The following is an 18,308-nucleotide window of genomic DNA, read 5'->3' as shown; positions in this document are numbered from 1 at the left end:
AGGAATCCAGAGCCAAAGTAGAAGAACTGAACCTGTTGCTACTGCAGAAACAAGTAGAGGAAGGTGCACAGGCAGCCAAGAAGACACCAGCAAAGGACGCCTTCCCTTCAGGTAATCCTGTTTCCACTAAACCTCTAGTATGCTTGCCACCAGACTTGGTTTATTCTATGGAAAAGGATTACACAGCCAGATGCCTAGTAGGATTGCTTTTTAGCCCTCACAATTTCTATATGCTAAGTTGAAGAGAAAAATAAAGCAAAATTTTATTGCTTGACCCATTTGTTAATGTTATCTACAAACCCATTTGTTAATGTTATCTACAAGCTTGAGAGTATCTGCATGGCAATTGGTGCATCTATGACCGTTTAGTTAGTTGTTAGTTATTGCCATTGCGTAAGAGGTGCGCATTAGTAATAATCAATGATTGAGCAAACACATAATAATAAATACACTCTGTGCTTTGCTTTAGATTAGTAACTGCCGCTCCTTTGCCCTAGATGAAGCTTTCTCCCTCGCATATGTTCTCGGGATGTTCATCTCCATGCATCATGCTATACTCTTCGTTGCAGGCCCAAAACTGCACGAATCGTCTTGGTGGAGCTCTTGCATTACCAGACAAGCCCTCTGCGGCTAGCTCACCAGGTAGGCTTCAGGCTCTTTGTAGGTTTCATTTTAGCTTCCAAATTTTTGTTGTTTTGAATTCAATTAATTCATGGGACCCTTCGATTGTTCCCCTAGCTTTCTGTCTTGGTGGGGGGCAACCGGTCTTAGAGAAGAGGCAGAGGCTATTGCAGCTTCATGCACGTGCATCTCGACAGGCCATTGGCGGGGCAGCTTCCCCTTCTACCGAAATTTTCTCGGAAAAAGCCATAGCCAAGCTGGTTGCCATTGTGGGGGATAATGCTGCCAGCCCCTTAGGGCAAGCCACCTGGGAAGATGTCATGCAACATACAGTGAGTGCTTTGCCCACATTTTAATTTTCAACCCTTTAAATGTCAAATCGTTTTCTTTAGTGATAGAAGTAGACGTGTTAAAGGCCTAGGTCCACACGCAGCTGACTGGAAGATGGTCCCTCCTTGGCAGGCCCAGCGTTTGAAATGGGTGAACGATTGCTATGAAATGATTGTTTTCAACGACAAGACGTTGCCATATGAACAGCCCAATGGAACATGTAGAGCAGACATGCAGACAGCAGACATATGGGTGGTTGTGAGTGTAAACGACCCTACTTCTGTGGATTGGATCCTCAAGCATTCTGCCAGTGTTCCAAACCTTGTTTGTTTCGACTCTTCGTCTTATCTAAAGACAAGACTGAAAGGAAAAGTCTTACTGCCCAAAGATCCTATTGTGAGACTTCGTGCCGTACTTCCAGGAAATGACATGAAGGAGGTGTTGCAGGTGGTGAGCCTTGTGGAAGAAGCGTGGATGCGGAATAACAGTGATGACATCCGCTTCGTGCTACTGATTTTGATTGATAAATATGTCTCACCCGTTGAAAGCCTCAAGAGCTTGCGAGCCAGTGACTGGAATACCCTTAAGTGTATGCTTAAAAACTGTGGTCCCCAGATTCTGGCCTGCCTTTCCAATCCCAATTGTAGAAAAGCATTGTCTTGTCTCACAAGCTGTGCACCAACAGATCAAGTTTGCAGTTATCAGTGCATTGTGTCTTATGAAAGCCCTGAACTGGAAGCGTTTTCTCTGTGTGTCCTGCAGAAACATAACTGCCTCGGCTTGACTTCTGATATCCCCTCACAGCCTGATGTGCAACCAATGAAGATTTTTAGAGACAAGCCCCTCAGCCATGCCCTTGCCGAAGATATTTTTGTTGGCTGGTTCGGGAAGCTCCAATGGAGTTGGAGAGTTGCAGCTGGGCAGAACCCTGCATATGATCAATTCCCTTGCCAATTCCAAATCTTTTACAGAGGGAAGGCTAAGGGCTCAATGTGGTATGATCCAGTGTTTCAAGTCAAAACGCTGGATGGCAGATTGGTCTGGAGACGAAGGCACTACAGGGTGAAAAGGGGTGCTACACCAGGGACCTTTTTTTTCTCCGTACTAGACAATGGTGTAGTGTCTAAAGAATTCTGGCGAATCGTTGATGTAACAGATGACTTGGGCTGGGGACTTTTCTTTTATAGTGGCGCGGCAGCAGCTGCTGGCCAGTCTTACACAGGTGCTGTTCTGGTCACACCGGATGGTCAGTGGCCTAATATATCTGAGCATAAGAGGCTTAGTATGGCTCTAGAAAAATGTGGAGTCAAGGACTGGGAAATGTATATGGTCAACAATACATCTTGCGAAGGTCCTCCATTAGGAATACCAGAAGATGCAGGTGTACAACTCACATCATTATGGAGATAAGAGCAAGTATGTTTTGGCCTACACAAGCTGATAGTAGAGCTTGGTCAGCTTGTGGAATAGTGAAACAAGGGGAATCACTCAGTGATGGTGAAACCAAATCGCTATACCTTTACCGACTAATGGGGGTGTTTAAGCCCAAAAGTCTGTACCCTACCTGGCTGTGACGAAATTTGGAAGGTCTCTTTTTGTATTACTCCCTATGACCATTACATGGGGAAGTATGAGTCCCCAATCTTGGAAAGAAATAAGGACATGCTTGAGTTTATAATAAACTTTATGATGTGGTGTTGATCAAATTTCGCAAAGTTTTAGTGTTTCATTGTTGTCTTTAAGACATCTTGAATGTCATTTTCAATTTGTTTTTCATAGACTCTCATTGACATTGAGGCAAAACAAATATTCCTATTTGCGTTTATATTCTTTACTATTCAAAAGTGTGTGGTGCACCTGCAGAATATGATTAGCAGCCTCTGCAATGGATGGGATGTCCATGTGACCCTAGGAATGAGTTTGGGAAGGGAAGAAGTGGATTTAGGCCGCTGCATGTAGGTGCCAGATGGGCCTGGAGAGGTGGCTGACAGGATGGGCAGCCAGTTGTTCAGGTTGGGCATCAGGCCGATCAACCAACCAGCTATGTAGGGGGCTGATGGCTTATAAATAGCGCCCCACCCCTCTTTCGCCACTTTGCCATCAAGCTTTTTGCCTTCCAACAGTTCAACAGAAGCTCATAACCATGATTTTTTTATCAGCAGTCAAGCAGTTCAACAGGTGGTCATAAGCATGCGTTTTTTATCAGCAGTCAACCAGTTCAACAGGAGCTCATAAGCATGCACTTTTTTAGCCGAATAGCAGAACAGCCAGCGTTTAGGAAAAGCATCTGCAATTTGAGTTTCATCTGCATTTGGTCACCTTCAGATTAGGTTTAAGTCATGGATGAGAACAATCTATTGTATTTTGGAGCTTTTGGCCAACAGATTAATACAGGGACTAGTTGCTTGTTATTGGATGCATCCGGTATTAAAGCCTAGGGTTTTTCTTTTGTTGTATTGGTTGCTGACTAGGGGTCAGCCCATGGAGTCAGGAGAGTTTAAGAAAAGTTCTCTTGGTACCCTTGGGTCAATTCCACTTTTCCTCCGTTTCTCTCATGGCCATACGAGCAGATAGCAGCTTTGATCCTTACGTTTTCTGAACTGATGGAAGCTTTCTGGCAAGAGTTCAATACTCTACTTGCAGTGTCCTACAAGAAAGTTGACAACAAAGTCATCACAATGATCATAATGAGATGAAAGCAGAGTCGCCATGATCATCATGTGAGAGCTGTTACTCCCATCGCCACAAGGGTCATCTTCAGTTTCGATTGCGTTGGATCCTTAATTGTGCGGCTCCAGTTTCAGTTTCAATTCTTCCGGTTCTTGTTCTCCGTCTACACTGTAGCATTCCCACATTGGACTGTTGGGCCGTGCTCAAGATGCTGAAGCCTCCCAAATTCAGTGGGAAGATGGTTGGAGGCAGCCAGTGTGCTTGAGAGATGACAGCCGCTCTAATGACAGCAGATGGTTCCTATTTGTTCCTGCTACACATGGTCTGGATAGCTCTGCCTTGTTATGGTGGGAGAACTATTTGAAGCACCGTGGGGTTTGGACTTGGGACTACTATTGCCGATGATGAACGGTCCTAAAGGAGGTTACCCCATGTACTACCGACACGATTTTAAGTAAATTTCTCTTAGAAGCAGTGTGAGTAGGGAACTGACCATCTGGTCCATTTCAGGAAGCTGTCACTCATGCTTTGGAAGCCCATCAAGCCTAAAGAGTAGGCTACTATTCTTCTTAAATGTACTGCTTTCAAACTTCAACAAACTCAAGTCTGCTTGTGTTATGGCCCTAAAGGTCTTAACATGACCGGTATAAGATTTGAGGCTAGTGGTGACCTTGAATAGGGACACTACGGGTATTAAGTGACTTATGGGCACTTAAAACATGGGTTAGTGTGAAAAGAGGGGAAAATTTCTCAATTTTTAGTTTCTATTTTATGTTAAATCCGAGTTATATATTTTCTGGATCCTTTTGGATTTTGTAACGCCTTGTTTCTATAAAAGGCTCCTCTCCATAATTCCCTTTATTATGCCCCTACTTTAGGCAGGGGAGGGGAGTTGTTTTGGTATGCCGATGTAGGTTGTCTGTGTCCCCTAGGCAAGATATGACCTCTGAGTCCTTTGCACTGAGCCATGCTTTTTGAACCGCTGAGCCATGCTTTTAGCCTCTGAGCCATGTTCATGAGCCCTTGAGTTGGTTGTGGGGTCCATGTTTGGTCTGCTTTTGTTGGTGTACGGGCCTATTGAAGGTTATGTATGTAACCCCACCATCACTCCGAAGGGGTTTGTTGGGTATTTCGGAGTTATTGAGTCTAGTCAAGTGTCCTTAGTGGTGTGAACACCTTAGGGTCAAAAGATAAGGCCTTGTTCTTATAAAAGCATGTACTTGGGTTCTTCATTCTTACATATATTATGAGTACCATTCAAGTTGTGCAATCTCTCTCATACTTGAGCACTACTGTTTCTCTCTCTATCTATACACTCCACCATGATGATGATATTTCATCCTCCATAGCTCCGTGAGTGATCTCCTGTGATATCCAATAAATATGTCCTATCATTGTGGGAAAATAGCGAACTTTGCATATGATTCTATCCAAAAGTTTCCACGACTCTACCAGCTATACTCAGGCCAAATAGTATTCAGTGAAGAGCGAATTCGCGATTGACTAGGCTACTATGGATGACCAAGTTCTATCTCTAGTGCCAATCCATACCCTTGTCCAGTTCAAGATGTGTAATGGGGTTAAGTGTGTTAGAATTAGTGCATCTTACTGTCATGGGGTTGTCCCTATTTATTGGGGATTTTATGTATTCTCCCTTGTGGTGTAGTAGGTCGTGACCTGGTCAGCCTGTTCTAGAGGTAGTCGGCCAGGTCATTTCATCACTATATATGAGGAGTCTCCCCATTATTCACTTCAGTCATCCAATCCCTTGCACATTGTTCAACACTTATGTTGGCTATTGCCATTGTAAAGGTGGTTGCTATTATAAAAGGTGATCTTGTCCACTCTCTCCTTCTCCTTTTCTCTCTCTCTCTCTCTCTCTCTCTCTCTCTCTCTCTCTCTCACACTTGTTTTGTTTATGCTTCCGCTTGTGCATTCTCCAACACGGTATCATTCGCCTAGGTTCCGTGGCTACTCCATTTCTGCAATCTGCTTGCCGTTTTCTTCAACTATGTTGTGTGTTTTTCTTCCATAGCTTCTCCTGGTTGTAGATTAGTCTCCTAGAGTGGCTGCGTTTCAGTACCTTGCTATGTTTTTTGGTCCAGTCACCATCTTCTTGCTGTCGGCCACCCTCAAGGCTGCGTTTTGCTCTACAAAGGCAGGTTGTGAACTTTTTTAGCTACGTTTTCTACTTTAGCATCTATTGGTGGTGAGTTTCTTGCATGTGGTGTTGCCAGACAAGTGGCTCTACATCTTCTTCTTCCTCCATGAGTCCCTGTGCTTCCAGTAGGAGGTTCCCGGTGGTTCCAGGTGGTTCTAGGATTGTTTTATTGCTCTCCAGCCTCTTTCTCTCTCAGATTTGAGAGGGGGCTGATTGGTCCTGGTGCCTCACTTTGTTGGAAAGCACTCGAGAGGAGTTTTGGATAGCTGAGATTTGTGTACTTTGTTGCTGTGGATATGGCTCCCCCCTTACGAACAAGGATGACAAGTTGAACGGACCCAACTATGCCATTGGAAGCTCCAAATGCGGATCTGGTTCATCCACAAGGGTTTGTGGGATATTGTTCAGGGCAGTGAGAAGAAGCCCGAGCGCCCTCAGAATTGTAGGAGGTGGACTCAGGATCAAGAGGATGAATTTCTTGCGGAATTACTAGACTGGGAGAATCAAGATTCGAAGGTGCATTCTGTGCTTGTGTGGACCATTACATAGGAGGTCTCACTGGCCGTGCAAACTCTCACCATTGCTCATCAGGTATGGTCTAAATTGGAGGATCTCTTTGCTCGAGATTCGTTAATTAGAGCAGTTACCTTACAAGGGCAACTCTAAGGTTTGTTATTTCCTGCACACAGTTCTATGCAGTCGTTCCTCATAAAGGCCAAAGTTATCCATGACCAATTACTGGCAATGGGTGCTGCTTTGGCCTCTGCTCAGTTGGTTGCACTTATCCTCACCAAGCTTCCCCTGGAGTATGATGTGGTTTCTCGAGCTTTGAGGTGCCATGTCATAACCACTCAGCTAGATTTTGATAATCTTAGCTCCCTACTCTTGGAGGAAGAGTCTGTCCTCGTTTCTCAGGGTAAGATAAAGATGTCTCTTAACAGTTCTGATCAGGCACTTACTTTAGTTCAGAAGAAAGGTCGGAGTTGCTACCTCTCTTGTGGAAAGAGAGGACATATGTCCAAGGATTGTTTGTCCAAGAAGAAGGACAACACCAAGGGCAAAGACACGACAAACGACAGTGATACAGATTCCTCTAGTAACACATCTAGGGCTCCCATGGCACTTTCAGCTCAGGAGGACCCAGATGGTGTACTTCTCTAGTATACATGCAATTCCCCCCATGTGCTTCCAACCAGAGGAGGCTTGTGGGCAGGAGAGGGGGCTAATTGCAGCTCCACTTACTAGTGCATGGGAACCGTGATTCGGAGTTTTAAGCATTAGACATCTGGCACTAATTCTAACACCCCCTCTGTAGCTCATAGTGTGCAAGAGTCTAAAGAAAATAAGTTGATGAAGACGCAACCATGGACCCTCCATCACCCCGCGATTACTGGAATCACCTGTGCAGTGAACTCCAAGAATAGATGATGAGCTACTGTATATACCACACCCATAATCCCCAATAGTGCACGAAAAACACATCACGTCCCAAAAACCTCGAACAAAGAACTCGGAATAGATCTTGTTCATAATTTCTGCTACACCAAAGATAACCATGTCCTGCATCTCAGTGTTATGGAGTTGTCCCTATTTATTGGTGATTTTATGTATTTTCCCTTGTGTAGTAGGTCGTGAGCTAGTTGGCCTGTTCTAGAGGCAGTCGGCCAGGTCATTTCATCACTATATAAGGAGTCTCCCATTAAACACTTCAGTCATCCAATCCCTTGCACATTGTTCAACACTTCTGTTGGTTATTGCCATTGTAAAGCTGATTGCTATTATAAAAGGTGATCGTGTCCACTCTCTCCTTCTCCTTTTCTCTCTCTCTCCTCTCTCTCTCTCTCTCTCTCTCGTTCTGTTTATGCTTCCGCATGTGCATTCTCCAACAAAGTGGTCCAAGGGTCCTACTCTTGTGATCTCTCTAAGAGTCCTTTCAACGAGCTCATCTAACTAGTGTTTGGGAATTATACTTGATCCTAGGATCTAAGTTCACTTGATCATAATTTGGCATAGATCCATGAATAGTATTACTTGATCCTGTCGTCAAGTCTAATGAGCATCTAGAATAGTACCACTTGTGACTCGTTCCATGGGCCCTGGGAATAGTACCACTTGTGCCTAGAATAACACAGACTTTGAGAATAGTACCACTTGAGCCTAGTGCCAAAACAAGTCCAATGAGCCCCATGATTGTTGGAAATACCTCATATAGCTCCAATGGAATCCTCATTTTCATAAAGAGCATTCTAGTTGTACTATAGACCCTTATCCTTCATTGAGCAGCCTCCATTGAGCATTCTAGCTGTACTAAAGACCCTCATCCTCCACTGAGAAGCCTCCATTGAGCAGGCGGCATGCTTTCTGTGCTTGGGAACATATTCCCTAGACTAGGTGGATTCCAAAAGGAGTCTCCACCTAGAGCACCACAACCTGCTCTTTCCCAAAGCTAATGGGAACTATGCATGTGCTTATTACCTACTTATATGGCCATCGGTCATTAGGTTAGGGGTGCCTTCTCCGTATTTAAACAGACCTTCAGAGCATGGTTTTTCTTTCCAAGTCTTCAAGAATGGTCATCCTCAAAGCATTCTAAACGTTGTTGTTTTCATGAATCCCACTCAAGAAAACATTCCATATTCTCCTTGCAAAGTTACAAGGGTAAGGTATCCACATAACCGATGCAATACTCTTGTAGACTACATAAGAAAAATAACAAATACTGCAAGCTTGAAAAACTCAAAATATACGTAGCTTTTTATAGTTATTAGAGTCAAATTTTTGTTGTCCTCAAGTATGAAGAGGAGGTCCTTTTGCCATTGCTGAATATTTTGAGATCCAAATTGGATTGTCTGCTATATCTCTTACGAGGAAGTAGACGTATGGTTCTCAAATTGGGTTTGTGCACAAGCAATTGAGTTGTGAGGAAAATCCCCCCCCCAAAGTGTTCGTTGAAATCTCTCAAAATCTGGTAGATGCTTTGGCTAGTGGATTGGTAGGCCTTTAGCTTATTAGCCACAGTAATTTGCGACTATTTTCCTTAGTTTAAAGGATAGCTACGCTCTAATATCAATGTAGCCCAGTGGGGTTTTAACACACGACTAATAATGTGATTAAACACTTAAATTATAGGCATTTAAATCACAGGCATAACTTGAGAACTTGACACCATACTAGGATTGGAAATGGCCATCCCCCACCCTCCCTTGGAATTTATGTCATATTACTAAGGAGAAGTTACCATTACAAGCTTTTGGGGTGCTTCTTGTGCTTATCACCAGATTATCTAGATTAGAAAGTACAGTGTCATAAAAGATATCCAAGTATCCAAGGTTTCCTGTAAGACCTTAAACTACATCTAGCAAGAATGTTGTGTTTGCAACTCTTCAAACTCTTCATAAAAGCAATCCCATTTGCAATCTCCAATCATAGGACAAGGGAATCTCATCATGTGACTTTAGTGAGTTGGTGGCCATAAACTCCAAGTGGGAACCATAATCATGGTGTCGTCACGCCGGTGTGTATAGGGCCATACGGAAAGTCATATCATCAACAACACATGCAAAATGATGGTGGAGGAGAGCTCTATACAGTTTTGAAGGGTACAATGACACGTCAACATAGGGTCATCAGGTGTACTACCAAGTCAGTAGCCCATACGATCCGCAGAGTAGCAGAGGAGGGTGCTTAGCTGATGGTGTTGGAGGCAATGGAGATGTTGGAAGATACTCGATGGCTAGGTATATGCATAAGGTGGCCTGTATATATATCTATGAAATCCTCCACTTATGTATACAAGCTATTCATCTCATAAAAAATGACGTCCCTGCTTACTTGCTCTCATGCGTAGTAGAGATATATCATCTATAACCTTTCTTCTCAAGAGAATATCCAATTAAGATACATTTTTCTACCTTTGGATCCAAATTGCTTCTCACCTAATCTGGCAAGCAATGCATCCAAACACTTTCAAGTGTTAAATTTGGGTTCCTTCCAATAAACTTCTGTTCACGCATCATGCCATGAACTCCTGCAATGGGGGTTCTATTCATATTTAAACCATGGTAGTTGTTGATATTGCTTCAACCTAAAAATAATGAGGCATTCCTTTCTCATTCCTCAATGCACACATAACTTCTACAATATGCCCGTTCTTCTTTTCTACAATCCCATTTTATTACGGCATGTAAATAGCCTCTTTATCCCATGCTCTCTTATCACTGGATTTGGAGAAATATTCTCCCCCACTGTCTGATCTTAGGCATGCCAAGTTGTCTTTCTTAACTGTAGCCTTGAACCTCTAAAAGTGTGTAAACACTTTGCTTTTCTCTTTCGTGAAGTATACCTATATCTTCTAATGTGATCATCAATTTAAGATACATGATAGTTGCATCCTTTGATTGACGTCGTCTTTTCTAGTCCCCAAACATGGGAACAAACCACATCCAAGGATCTTTGACGTACATTCTTATCATGTGGAAATACAAGCTTAGAATATTTTCCCAATTGGTATGCTTCAAGTACTTTCTGCATTCGATCCATACTTTGGGCCTGCATATTTTTCAACCACCACTGAATGTTGACATTACTAACATTTATATCAAATGTCAAGGATTGCAATCACACATGTACCATGTGCAAACACTTTAACCTTAGGCATATTTACATCCAATGTAAACATTCTTCCCCACATGGCACTGGTTATTGGAAGAATGCTTACATTCAATGTAAACATGCTTCCAATTCTTTTTTCCTTTACAACCATGTGGCATTGGTTATTGAAATCTTCTACATAACGCCCATGAGGGTTAAACCTCACTTGGCAGACCCTGCTCAACCATTTGTCTAAGGGAAAACAAGTTCTTTATAATTTTTGGAATATGATGTATATTAGCCAGGTACTTCATTTTGCCATCATGCATAGACCATGACACCTCACCAACTTTTGTAATAGGATACGTAATATCATCACCTATTTCCACATACCCTAGTTTTTTTCACTTTTTTCCATATCTCTAAACTGCTCTCCATGATTGGCCACGTGGTTTGGTTCTAGCACCCAAATAAACATACCATACATCTCCAGGGTTTCATGAATATGTAGTCATGAAACTAATCATATGTTATATCACAAAAAGCTGCTCTCTTTTATCTTTGCCTTACTTGTGCATAGTTTCTTTGTTGTTATTGTTATAACTTTCCACTTTTAATATCATTCAGCTTTTTATAGTAATGCTTTGCTATATGACTTGGTTTGGCATAATAATAGTACTCCATGCTATTTTCACTCTAATTTCTTTGCCATTTCTTACTTGTATCTTTGGTGTGCTTTTGTGCTTGAGGATGCATAGTTCCCATGTTGTTGTTGTAACTTTCCATTTTCAATATTATTCAGCTTTTTACAACAATCCTTTGCTATACAACTTGGTTTGGCATAATAATAGTACTCCATGCTATTTCCACTCGGTACTTATGCTATACAGCTTAACCAAGGTATCCCATGCATCCTTAAATGTGGTTGCATCTTGTATATGACCGATCATAACGTCTTACACACTAACATACAAACGATAGATCACTTTGCTAGGTTTCTCATACCAAGCCTTAAAGGCATATGTCTATTGAAGAGTGACATTTTCTTTCGGAAGCTCTGACTCCTTCTTGTCACCTGAAAAACAAACTCCTAATATCCTTTTTCCATGAGAAAGATTCTCATCCTAAAGTTCCATGCTTGGAGTTTGTTCTTATCCAACTTCTCACTCACAATCTGGGATAGACTATTATCAGACATGATTACTTACATCAATTTACCAAACTATGTTGCTTGCTAAAAACTTCTACACTTACAGTAAACATGTAATCTCCAACACAATCAACTCTTACGATATTGTAAACTTGTTATACTGCTATTGTATATTAACCAAGCACATAAACATACATCTACCACCAACAACATGTAAATCTTAGATTCTCTACACAAACTGTCTTGCAACCAAATTTATGATGCAACTATGCATCGAACAAAAAATTGGGCATACATGAGCTGGCGTTATAATAGTACTATGCTAACTCTAGTAAACCAAAGTGATTGTGAACATAGCCAATAAACCACTGGCAGCATATTACCCATAACCTTACCAACCATGCTAGTGACATAAGTGTGGAGATGTGCCATCTTGGTATGTCACCCATATTCACACTAATTGAGCTTGATATTTCAACATGAACCACATTCTTTCTCTACCAAATCTTTGATTTGCTAAAACCTAGATTGAAGCATTATATTTTTGCTTGAGAAAGTAAACCCATACCTTTCTTGTCATATCATCCACCACAAATGCCATGAAGAGATCCTTTGATAAATGTTGCTTGACATTTCCCAAAATATGGATACAAAATCTCTAACCTTTGCATTGCTACCTTTGTTAAACCTAGTTCTGTGTTTCTTTCCAAATAAGCAGGATGATATATAGCTTCTTATTTATTAAACTATAAAAGTTGAAACCCTTCCATAAGACCACCTCTTTTCAAATGCATGACATTGTCCTAGCCTTTTATGCCATAGTGTATGTAAGCATGATGTGGGTTAGCTTTAAGGGTCTTCCAATTCTTTCTCAATGGTTGGGTAACAATTTTTTCATTATCTTTGAACTCTTCAACAAAACAACCGTTTACACTAAATCTTACCTGCAAACCTTGCTCATCGATTGAAATTAAATTCTTGGTAATGCCCATGATAAGAAGAATGTTGGTTAAGTCCTTCACTTGGCTTGATGGAATAGTGCTTTGACCTTCAATTGTATGATGTTAAGAATCATCTCTTATAATGAATTTGCATCCTTTTATATGGGCTGAATTGATTTAAACCAATCAATTTATGATTCATATGATTTGAAGCTCCTGAATATTAAAATATCAATCATTTTGCAACTAACTCTTGTCGTTGCGCAACCAGCTCTTGTTATTGTGCCATGGAGATGCTAGAGTGATGGCTTTTTCTCCTCTTACCATTGGAGATGCTAGAGTGATGTCAACTCATCCAATGAATACAAAAGTGACAAAGTGCTTGTAGTCTTTCTTAACTCCGTTGACAATTGCATGTGCCATCTCTCTATCTTTGATAGTCTCACCAATTGCCATAACCTCATTCTGGATCCTTGAGCTTAAGTAGGTATTCATGCATACTCTAATTTGGGCTATTTATAGTATCCATTGAGATTTTATTTCAAATACATAGCTCTAATAACTCTAATAGTGCTATTTCCTTCAAACATACTGGCAATAATGTCCCATGCTTCTTTTGCACTTATAGTAGTAGATCTAATATACCTAACCATATCATTGTTATTAACATTGATGTTGATGAGCCTTGAGCTTGGCTTGCTATTCTGTCCCAGTCATTCCCTTTGTTCTCCACCATGGGCTCATATATTGATTCTTCACTATTCATGATTTTCCTCATGCTCTTGATTATTTAGCAATGCCTACATCTTGAACTTCCAGGCATTATAGTTTCTTTTGTTAAGCTTGCTTGCATCACCAAGAAGGGAGATATCACTTAGGGCTATTGAACTAAAGTAAAACCTTGAGTAATTTACTAAGGCTTTATTGGAATTCTTGCTAGACTTGTTAAGAATCACACTCACTCAAGACCTGGGGCTTGCTATGATACCATGTTGAGAAATAAGTGGTATATAACACTATAACACTATCACCTACTATCTAATTATTAGCATAGCACTATGACACATTATGATACTAAAGTGTTGTGACTATTATAAAGCAATATTCTATTTCAATGAATAAATTTACAAAATAAACCTAGCTTAATCAACACAACCAATGATTAATTACATAAACAACAATCATTATTAAACAATAGACAAGCTCAAGGAAGACTTAACAATGATTATATTACTCTAGAAATAGATGTAGTATGTTGAGATATCGAGCTCAACTAGTGCTGTTGGACATTGATGACCCACTTGGGTACCACTAGCATGGTTGGTGAGATTATGGGCAATATGCCACCCCAGTGTGGTTTATAGGCTGTGTGATAAAAACCACTTTGGTGTACTAGAGTTATGGGGGGGGGAGGGCATAGTTACATTACTCTAGCTCGTGCAGTTACGTTCGCACTATGGATCAACTATTGTATGTTATAGTAGGAGAGTACTTTTCTCTTATATAGTATGTCCTTTTATTTCTTTGTGTGATGGTTGTATAGAAGAGAAGAGAAGAGAAGAAAATTCAGCCATCCATCTCTCTTATGTGCTTATCTACTCTTGTGTATGTGTGTTTTCTTGCAAGGAGCTCAGGATCTACATCTCCCCCACATTCTTCTCATGGTATTAGAGCATTAGTTTGTGTGAAGAGCTCAAGAGAAAAGTAAGAAGAAGCGGTACATGGGTGAGGGTAATTCCATCTCTTTTCCTCTTTGATTTTGGAGCTTGGGTAGCTATGAGAGATAGGGAAGTCACTGTCTCATATTGAGGCATCGTCCTAGTTAAAGGAAGAAAATTGTGTTATGTATAATACTATGTTAACTATAATCTGGGTGTTTTGGCGTGATTCCAGGCATGTTTCGGGTCCTATTTTGGCTTTGTAAATTCTCCGCTAGCGCTTTGAGAAAGTGTCATTTTTTACTGTATGTGCCCAATTTCTCTTTTGGAGGAAAGTTATAGCATAAATTTGGTTACAAAACAGCCTATGCAAAGAATTTAAGATTTACATGTTGTATGTTTATGTGATTGTTCCCCATATACAGTCGTATAATACCATTGTGTTGAAGATTGCAAGTTTGTTGTAAGAGCATAAGTATTTGCAAGTACTATTTGATTAGTTGCTGTAAGTAATCATGATTGGCATTCTATCCTAGATTGTGAGGGAGAAGTTGGAACAGAATACCTTCCTAGCATGGAAGTTTAGGATGAAAAAATAATATTGGGAGTTTATCACATGTGATAAAAGGAGCCAGAGCTTGTTGACAAAAATCCCACCCCTCTCAGCAGTAGATGCAAGAATATAAAGCACATCATAAAAGAGCCAGAAAGGTGTTATACTGGTTTTCTATTAGTGTGATAGACTCTATGATTTTATATATAAACCTTGGAAGATGTAGCTAAACCAAGAGCTGCATAATGTGACTAGAGGAAAGCTAAGTATAAATGATTTTATATATAAACCTTGGAAGATGTAGCTAAACCAAGAGCTGCATAATGTGACTAGAGGAAAGCTAAGTATAAATGATTACTACAGTGAAGAGCTTGCAAATGGCCTTTTCTTCTATTAGATCACCATTAGATGATGATAATATAGTATCGGTGACCTTGAATGGCCTTGGCAAGGAAAACAATCAGTTTTAGACCTCCATTGGAGTTTGCGAGAACTTTCCTAATTTTTTGGAACTGATTGTTCTCCTCATTTGTGAGAGAAGATAAATATTGGGTAGGTTCATCCTTCAAAAGTTCACATGAGCGGACCTTCTACTATTGAGATAGAGGTAGAGGTAGATGCATAAACAGGTGGAAGAGGCCACTCTAGTGGTAGGGGTAGATAGAGAGGCCAAGGCAGCTGGCAAATAAATAAAAACGTAAATAGCATGTAGCAATATTACTATAGCAAATCAAAGCACATTGCAAAGCATTTCTATAAAAAGAAGAATGATATCAAAAGTAAAAAGTTATAGCAAGGCAATTCCAAGCTGGACCCTTGATGATATCCTTAATATACTTGTTGGCTCCTCCTTGGTCCTCCAAGCGCTGACGCTCTACCAACTTCCCATGCTTGTTAAAGTAATGTCCTCAATAAAGTCAAGAGCCTCATCACCCAATCTTATTGAAGGTAGGGTAGAAGTGTAGTAAAGAAGAGCACATGGTTGCCTTATGCTCTTTGATTTGTGCCACAATACGGCGGTAAAGGATTACCATGCCAATTAGGTCATGTATGGCAGCCAATGAACTAGCTCGTAAAGCTTTATATGCTACCCACGTATTTGCTAGGCCTTCTTCGTGAATCCATGTCTTTGCATGGTCCACTATGGCATCCACCATGGTAGTCAGCTCTATAAACCGATTTACATTCAGAATAATTGGTTTTACATCAACATTTCCACATGAGTTCTTCAAGATCAAGCACCATGCATGGTAATTTAATATAATGGGATGCACTCGTTGATTATAAATATCTAGTACTTTCTCCATGCAGATGTATTCTTTGAAGATAATCATATTCACCAAATGCTGGCACCTTTCCACAGAGTTTGGTGAGAACATGTGAAGGTTCAATGGGCTGGTCTAATCATATCCCTAATACATAAATATTAAAGATATTGCTTAGATAGCCGAATGGAGGTACTGGGTAGGATCATGGTGTTGCAACACCACATTCAGAAGTTGCACTGCCACCTCCAGGATTAGCCAATTGATCCTTTTCAACATCGGCCTCGATTAACTCAGTTTGATTCCATGCTCATGGGCTTGAGGGAACTTTCTTTGGCCAGCTTTGTTGGATCTCATAGAATGGAGAGTCGGACTCACACACACACACACAATGCTCAATGAAAAGAACATAAGGGTGTAGAGTGTGAGAGAGAATGTTAAGCTCAAAGGAGAGAGATGAAAGCTATTGACAAGTACAAAGAGAAAGTACAAATGAGCAAGTAGCCCTAAAATATGAGTAAGGTTACTTATATACTAGCTAACCCTAAGGTGCCCATTCACACCTTGATGGGGAACCCAATGGGACAAAAGTGCCCATGACATAAGTGCATGACCTCACTATGAAGTACAACTAGATAGCTAACAAACCCTCGTGTAGTACAAATGTGAGGTTTATAGAGATTATAAATCAGTCTTTGAAAGGGAAGAGGCCCAAAGCTTTGTGGAGGGCCTTAAACTTTTCACGTGATAAGGCTTTAGTGAAAAGATGTGCCACGTTATCATGTGTACTGCAATAGATCATAATTCTCTCTCCTCCATGGAGTCTCTGACATAGTGATAATGCACTTTAATGTGCTTAGTCCTAGCATGAAAGTCAGGATTCTTATTAACTACCATTGCACTTTGACTATCAGTGAATAGGAGTAGGGGAATCTGAAGGGACACAAAGATCCTCCATCAATCTTCTCAACCATACATATTCAATTGTCACAATGAATGTTGCTCTGTATTCAGCTTCATAGGACGAGGTTGCCACAAAAGTTGTTTCTTGCTCAACCAAGATATGCACGAATTGCCAAGAAAGAAACAGTTTCTAGATGTGGATTGTTGTGTATCATAATCGCCTGATACTTAATCAAAATCACGGAAAGCTTATACATTTAACTACTAGGAACTTTGAAAGTTGTGACACACCATACTAAATGTTTGGCTATGAATTGCTCAAATAGATTAGGCATCCAACAACTTGAACATAAGTGGTTATGGCGGATAGATTAGGCATCCAACAGCTTGATCATAATAGATTATGTTGAATGGTTCACCGGGATCATGTAAACTAAGTTTTATGCCGAGTTTCCTCGGTGTTTGCAGATTTTCATATTAAACCTCTTTGGGAGTTCCTTGATGTACTTAGACTACTTTAATCTTAGAGTTGGATGCTTTAATCTTAGAGTTGGATGCTTACCTAATGTCCTCCCCATTTTTTCTTTCTTGTTTTTATGCTTTAAGCAATGGCATCTTTAGCTTTGTTACCCGAGTTAAGTCTGCGTCATCTTGATGACCTTAGCTTTTGCCCACGTTAGGAATGAGGCTTTGATCATCTTTGGGCCTTTTGTGTTGGGATAGTCTTGACACTGTGCTCATCAGAGGGTTCAACAAGAGGATAGGTAAGTTGGGATTTCATGCAGAGCTGAAGAAGAGGGTAGTCCTTGGATTTTCTTTTGAAGTTGCTCCTGTTCTTCAATAGTCCATATATGCTCTATCTTAGCTTTCCCTTTATCTTGCTTTTGGGGCATCCTTATCTATTGTGGTGTGACTTGTCAATGCATGGTCCTTGAGCATCATGATGATTTAGTTGGAGCTCATGGGAGGGCCCATGTTATGGGGTAGGTGACAATGAGGTTCATGGTCCTTTGGTTCTTTAGAGAACCCAATCATCATCAACATAGTTGGCCTCATGAAAGGACGTCTTCAATTGGTCTTCATTATCTTCCTCTCCTTCATTAATCTTCATGTTGATGTGGGCCTTAGAGTTCTTTATCTGTGATTTATGCGGGCAATGATAAAACATGAAATGTCTATCCCTTTTAAATGATAAATGTAAAAATTATGAAGGGGGTCTTAGCCTTTTCAAAGTGTCTTGCCCTTGTACAAATGATTTACGAGGATGATTAGAGATTTACAAAATGTAAAAAAGCCCCAAAAATAAAATCCAATTCTGAACATCTAGAAAAGTAGAATCGACATGTGTAATCTGACGATGTTTGAGAAATCGATGATGATTTGATGGAAGAATCCTATGATTAGGTGTTTTGACACGCCAAACAAAAAATTTGTACAATCGATGCAGTCACTTTTAGTCGATTTTA

The 18,308-nt window shown here is 40.6% G+C and overlaps 1 protein-coding gene across 1 annotated transcript; it reads left to right on the top strand.

Moving 5' to 3' along the window:
- The first annotated feature begins 435 nt into the window (after window positions 1-435).
- On the top strand, window positions 436-2,654 carry LOC147609105 (violaxanthin de-epoxidase-like protein). Its single transcript, XM_086788586.1, has 3 exons — window positions 436-642; window positions 739-953; window positions 1,084-2,654. Exons 1-3 carry the CDS (start codon window positions 498-500, stop codon window positions 2,359-2,361), a joined length of 1,638 nt encoding a protein of 545 aa, XP_086644712.1. The 5' UTR covers window positions 436-497; the 3' UTR covers window positions 2,362-2,654.
- Window positions 2,655-18,308: the final 15,654 nt, after the last annotated feature.

Source organism: Cibotium barometz, chromosome 52 (assembly GCF_041138505.1).
Source record: "Cibotium barometz isolate CiBa-2024 chromosome 52, ASM4113850v1, whole genome shotgun sequence".
Lineage (NCBI taxonomy): Eukaryota > Viridiplantae > Streptophyta > Polypodiopsida > Cyatheales > Cibotiaceae > Cibotium > Cibotium barometz.
The sequence above is the reverse complement of the archived record's forward strand: the minus strand, read 5'-3'. Positions and strand labels throughout refer to the sequence as shown.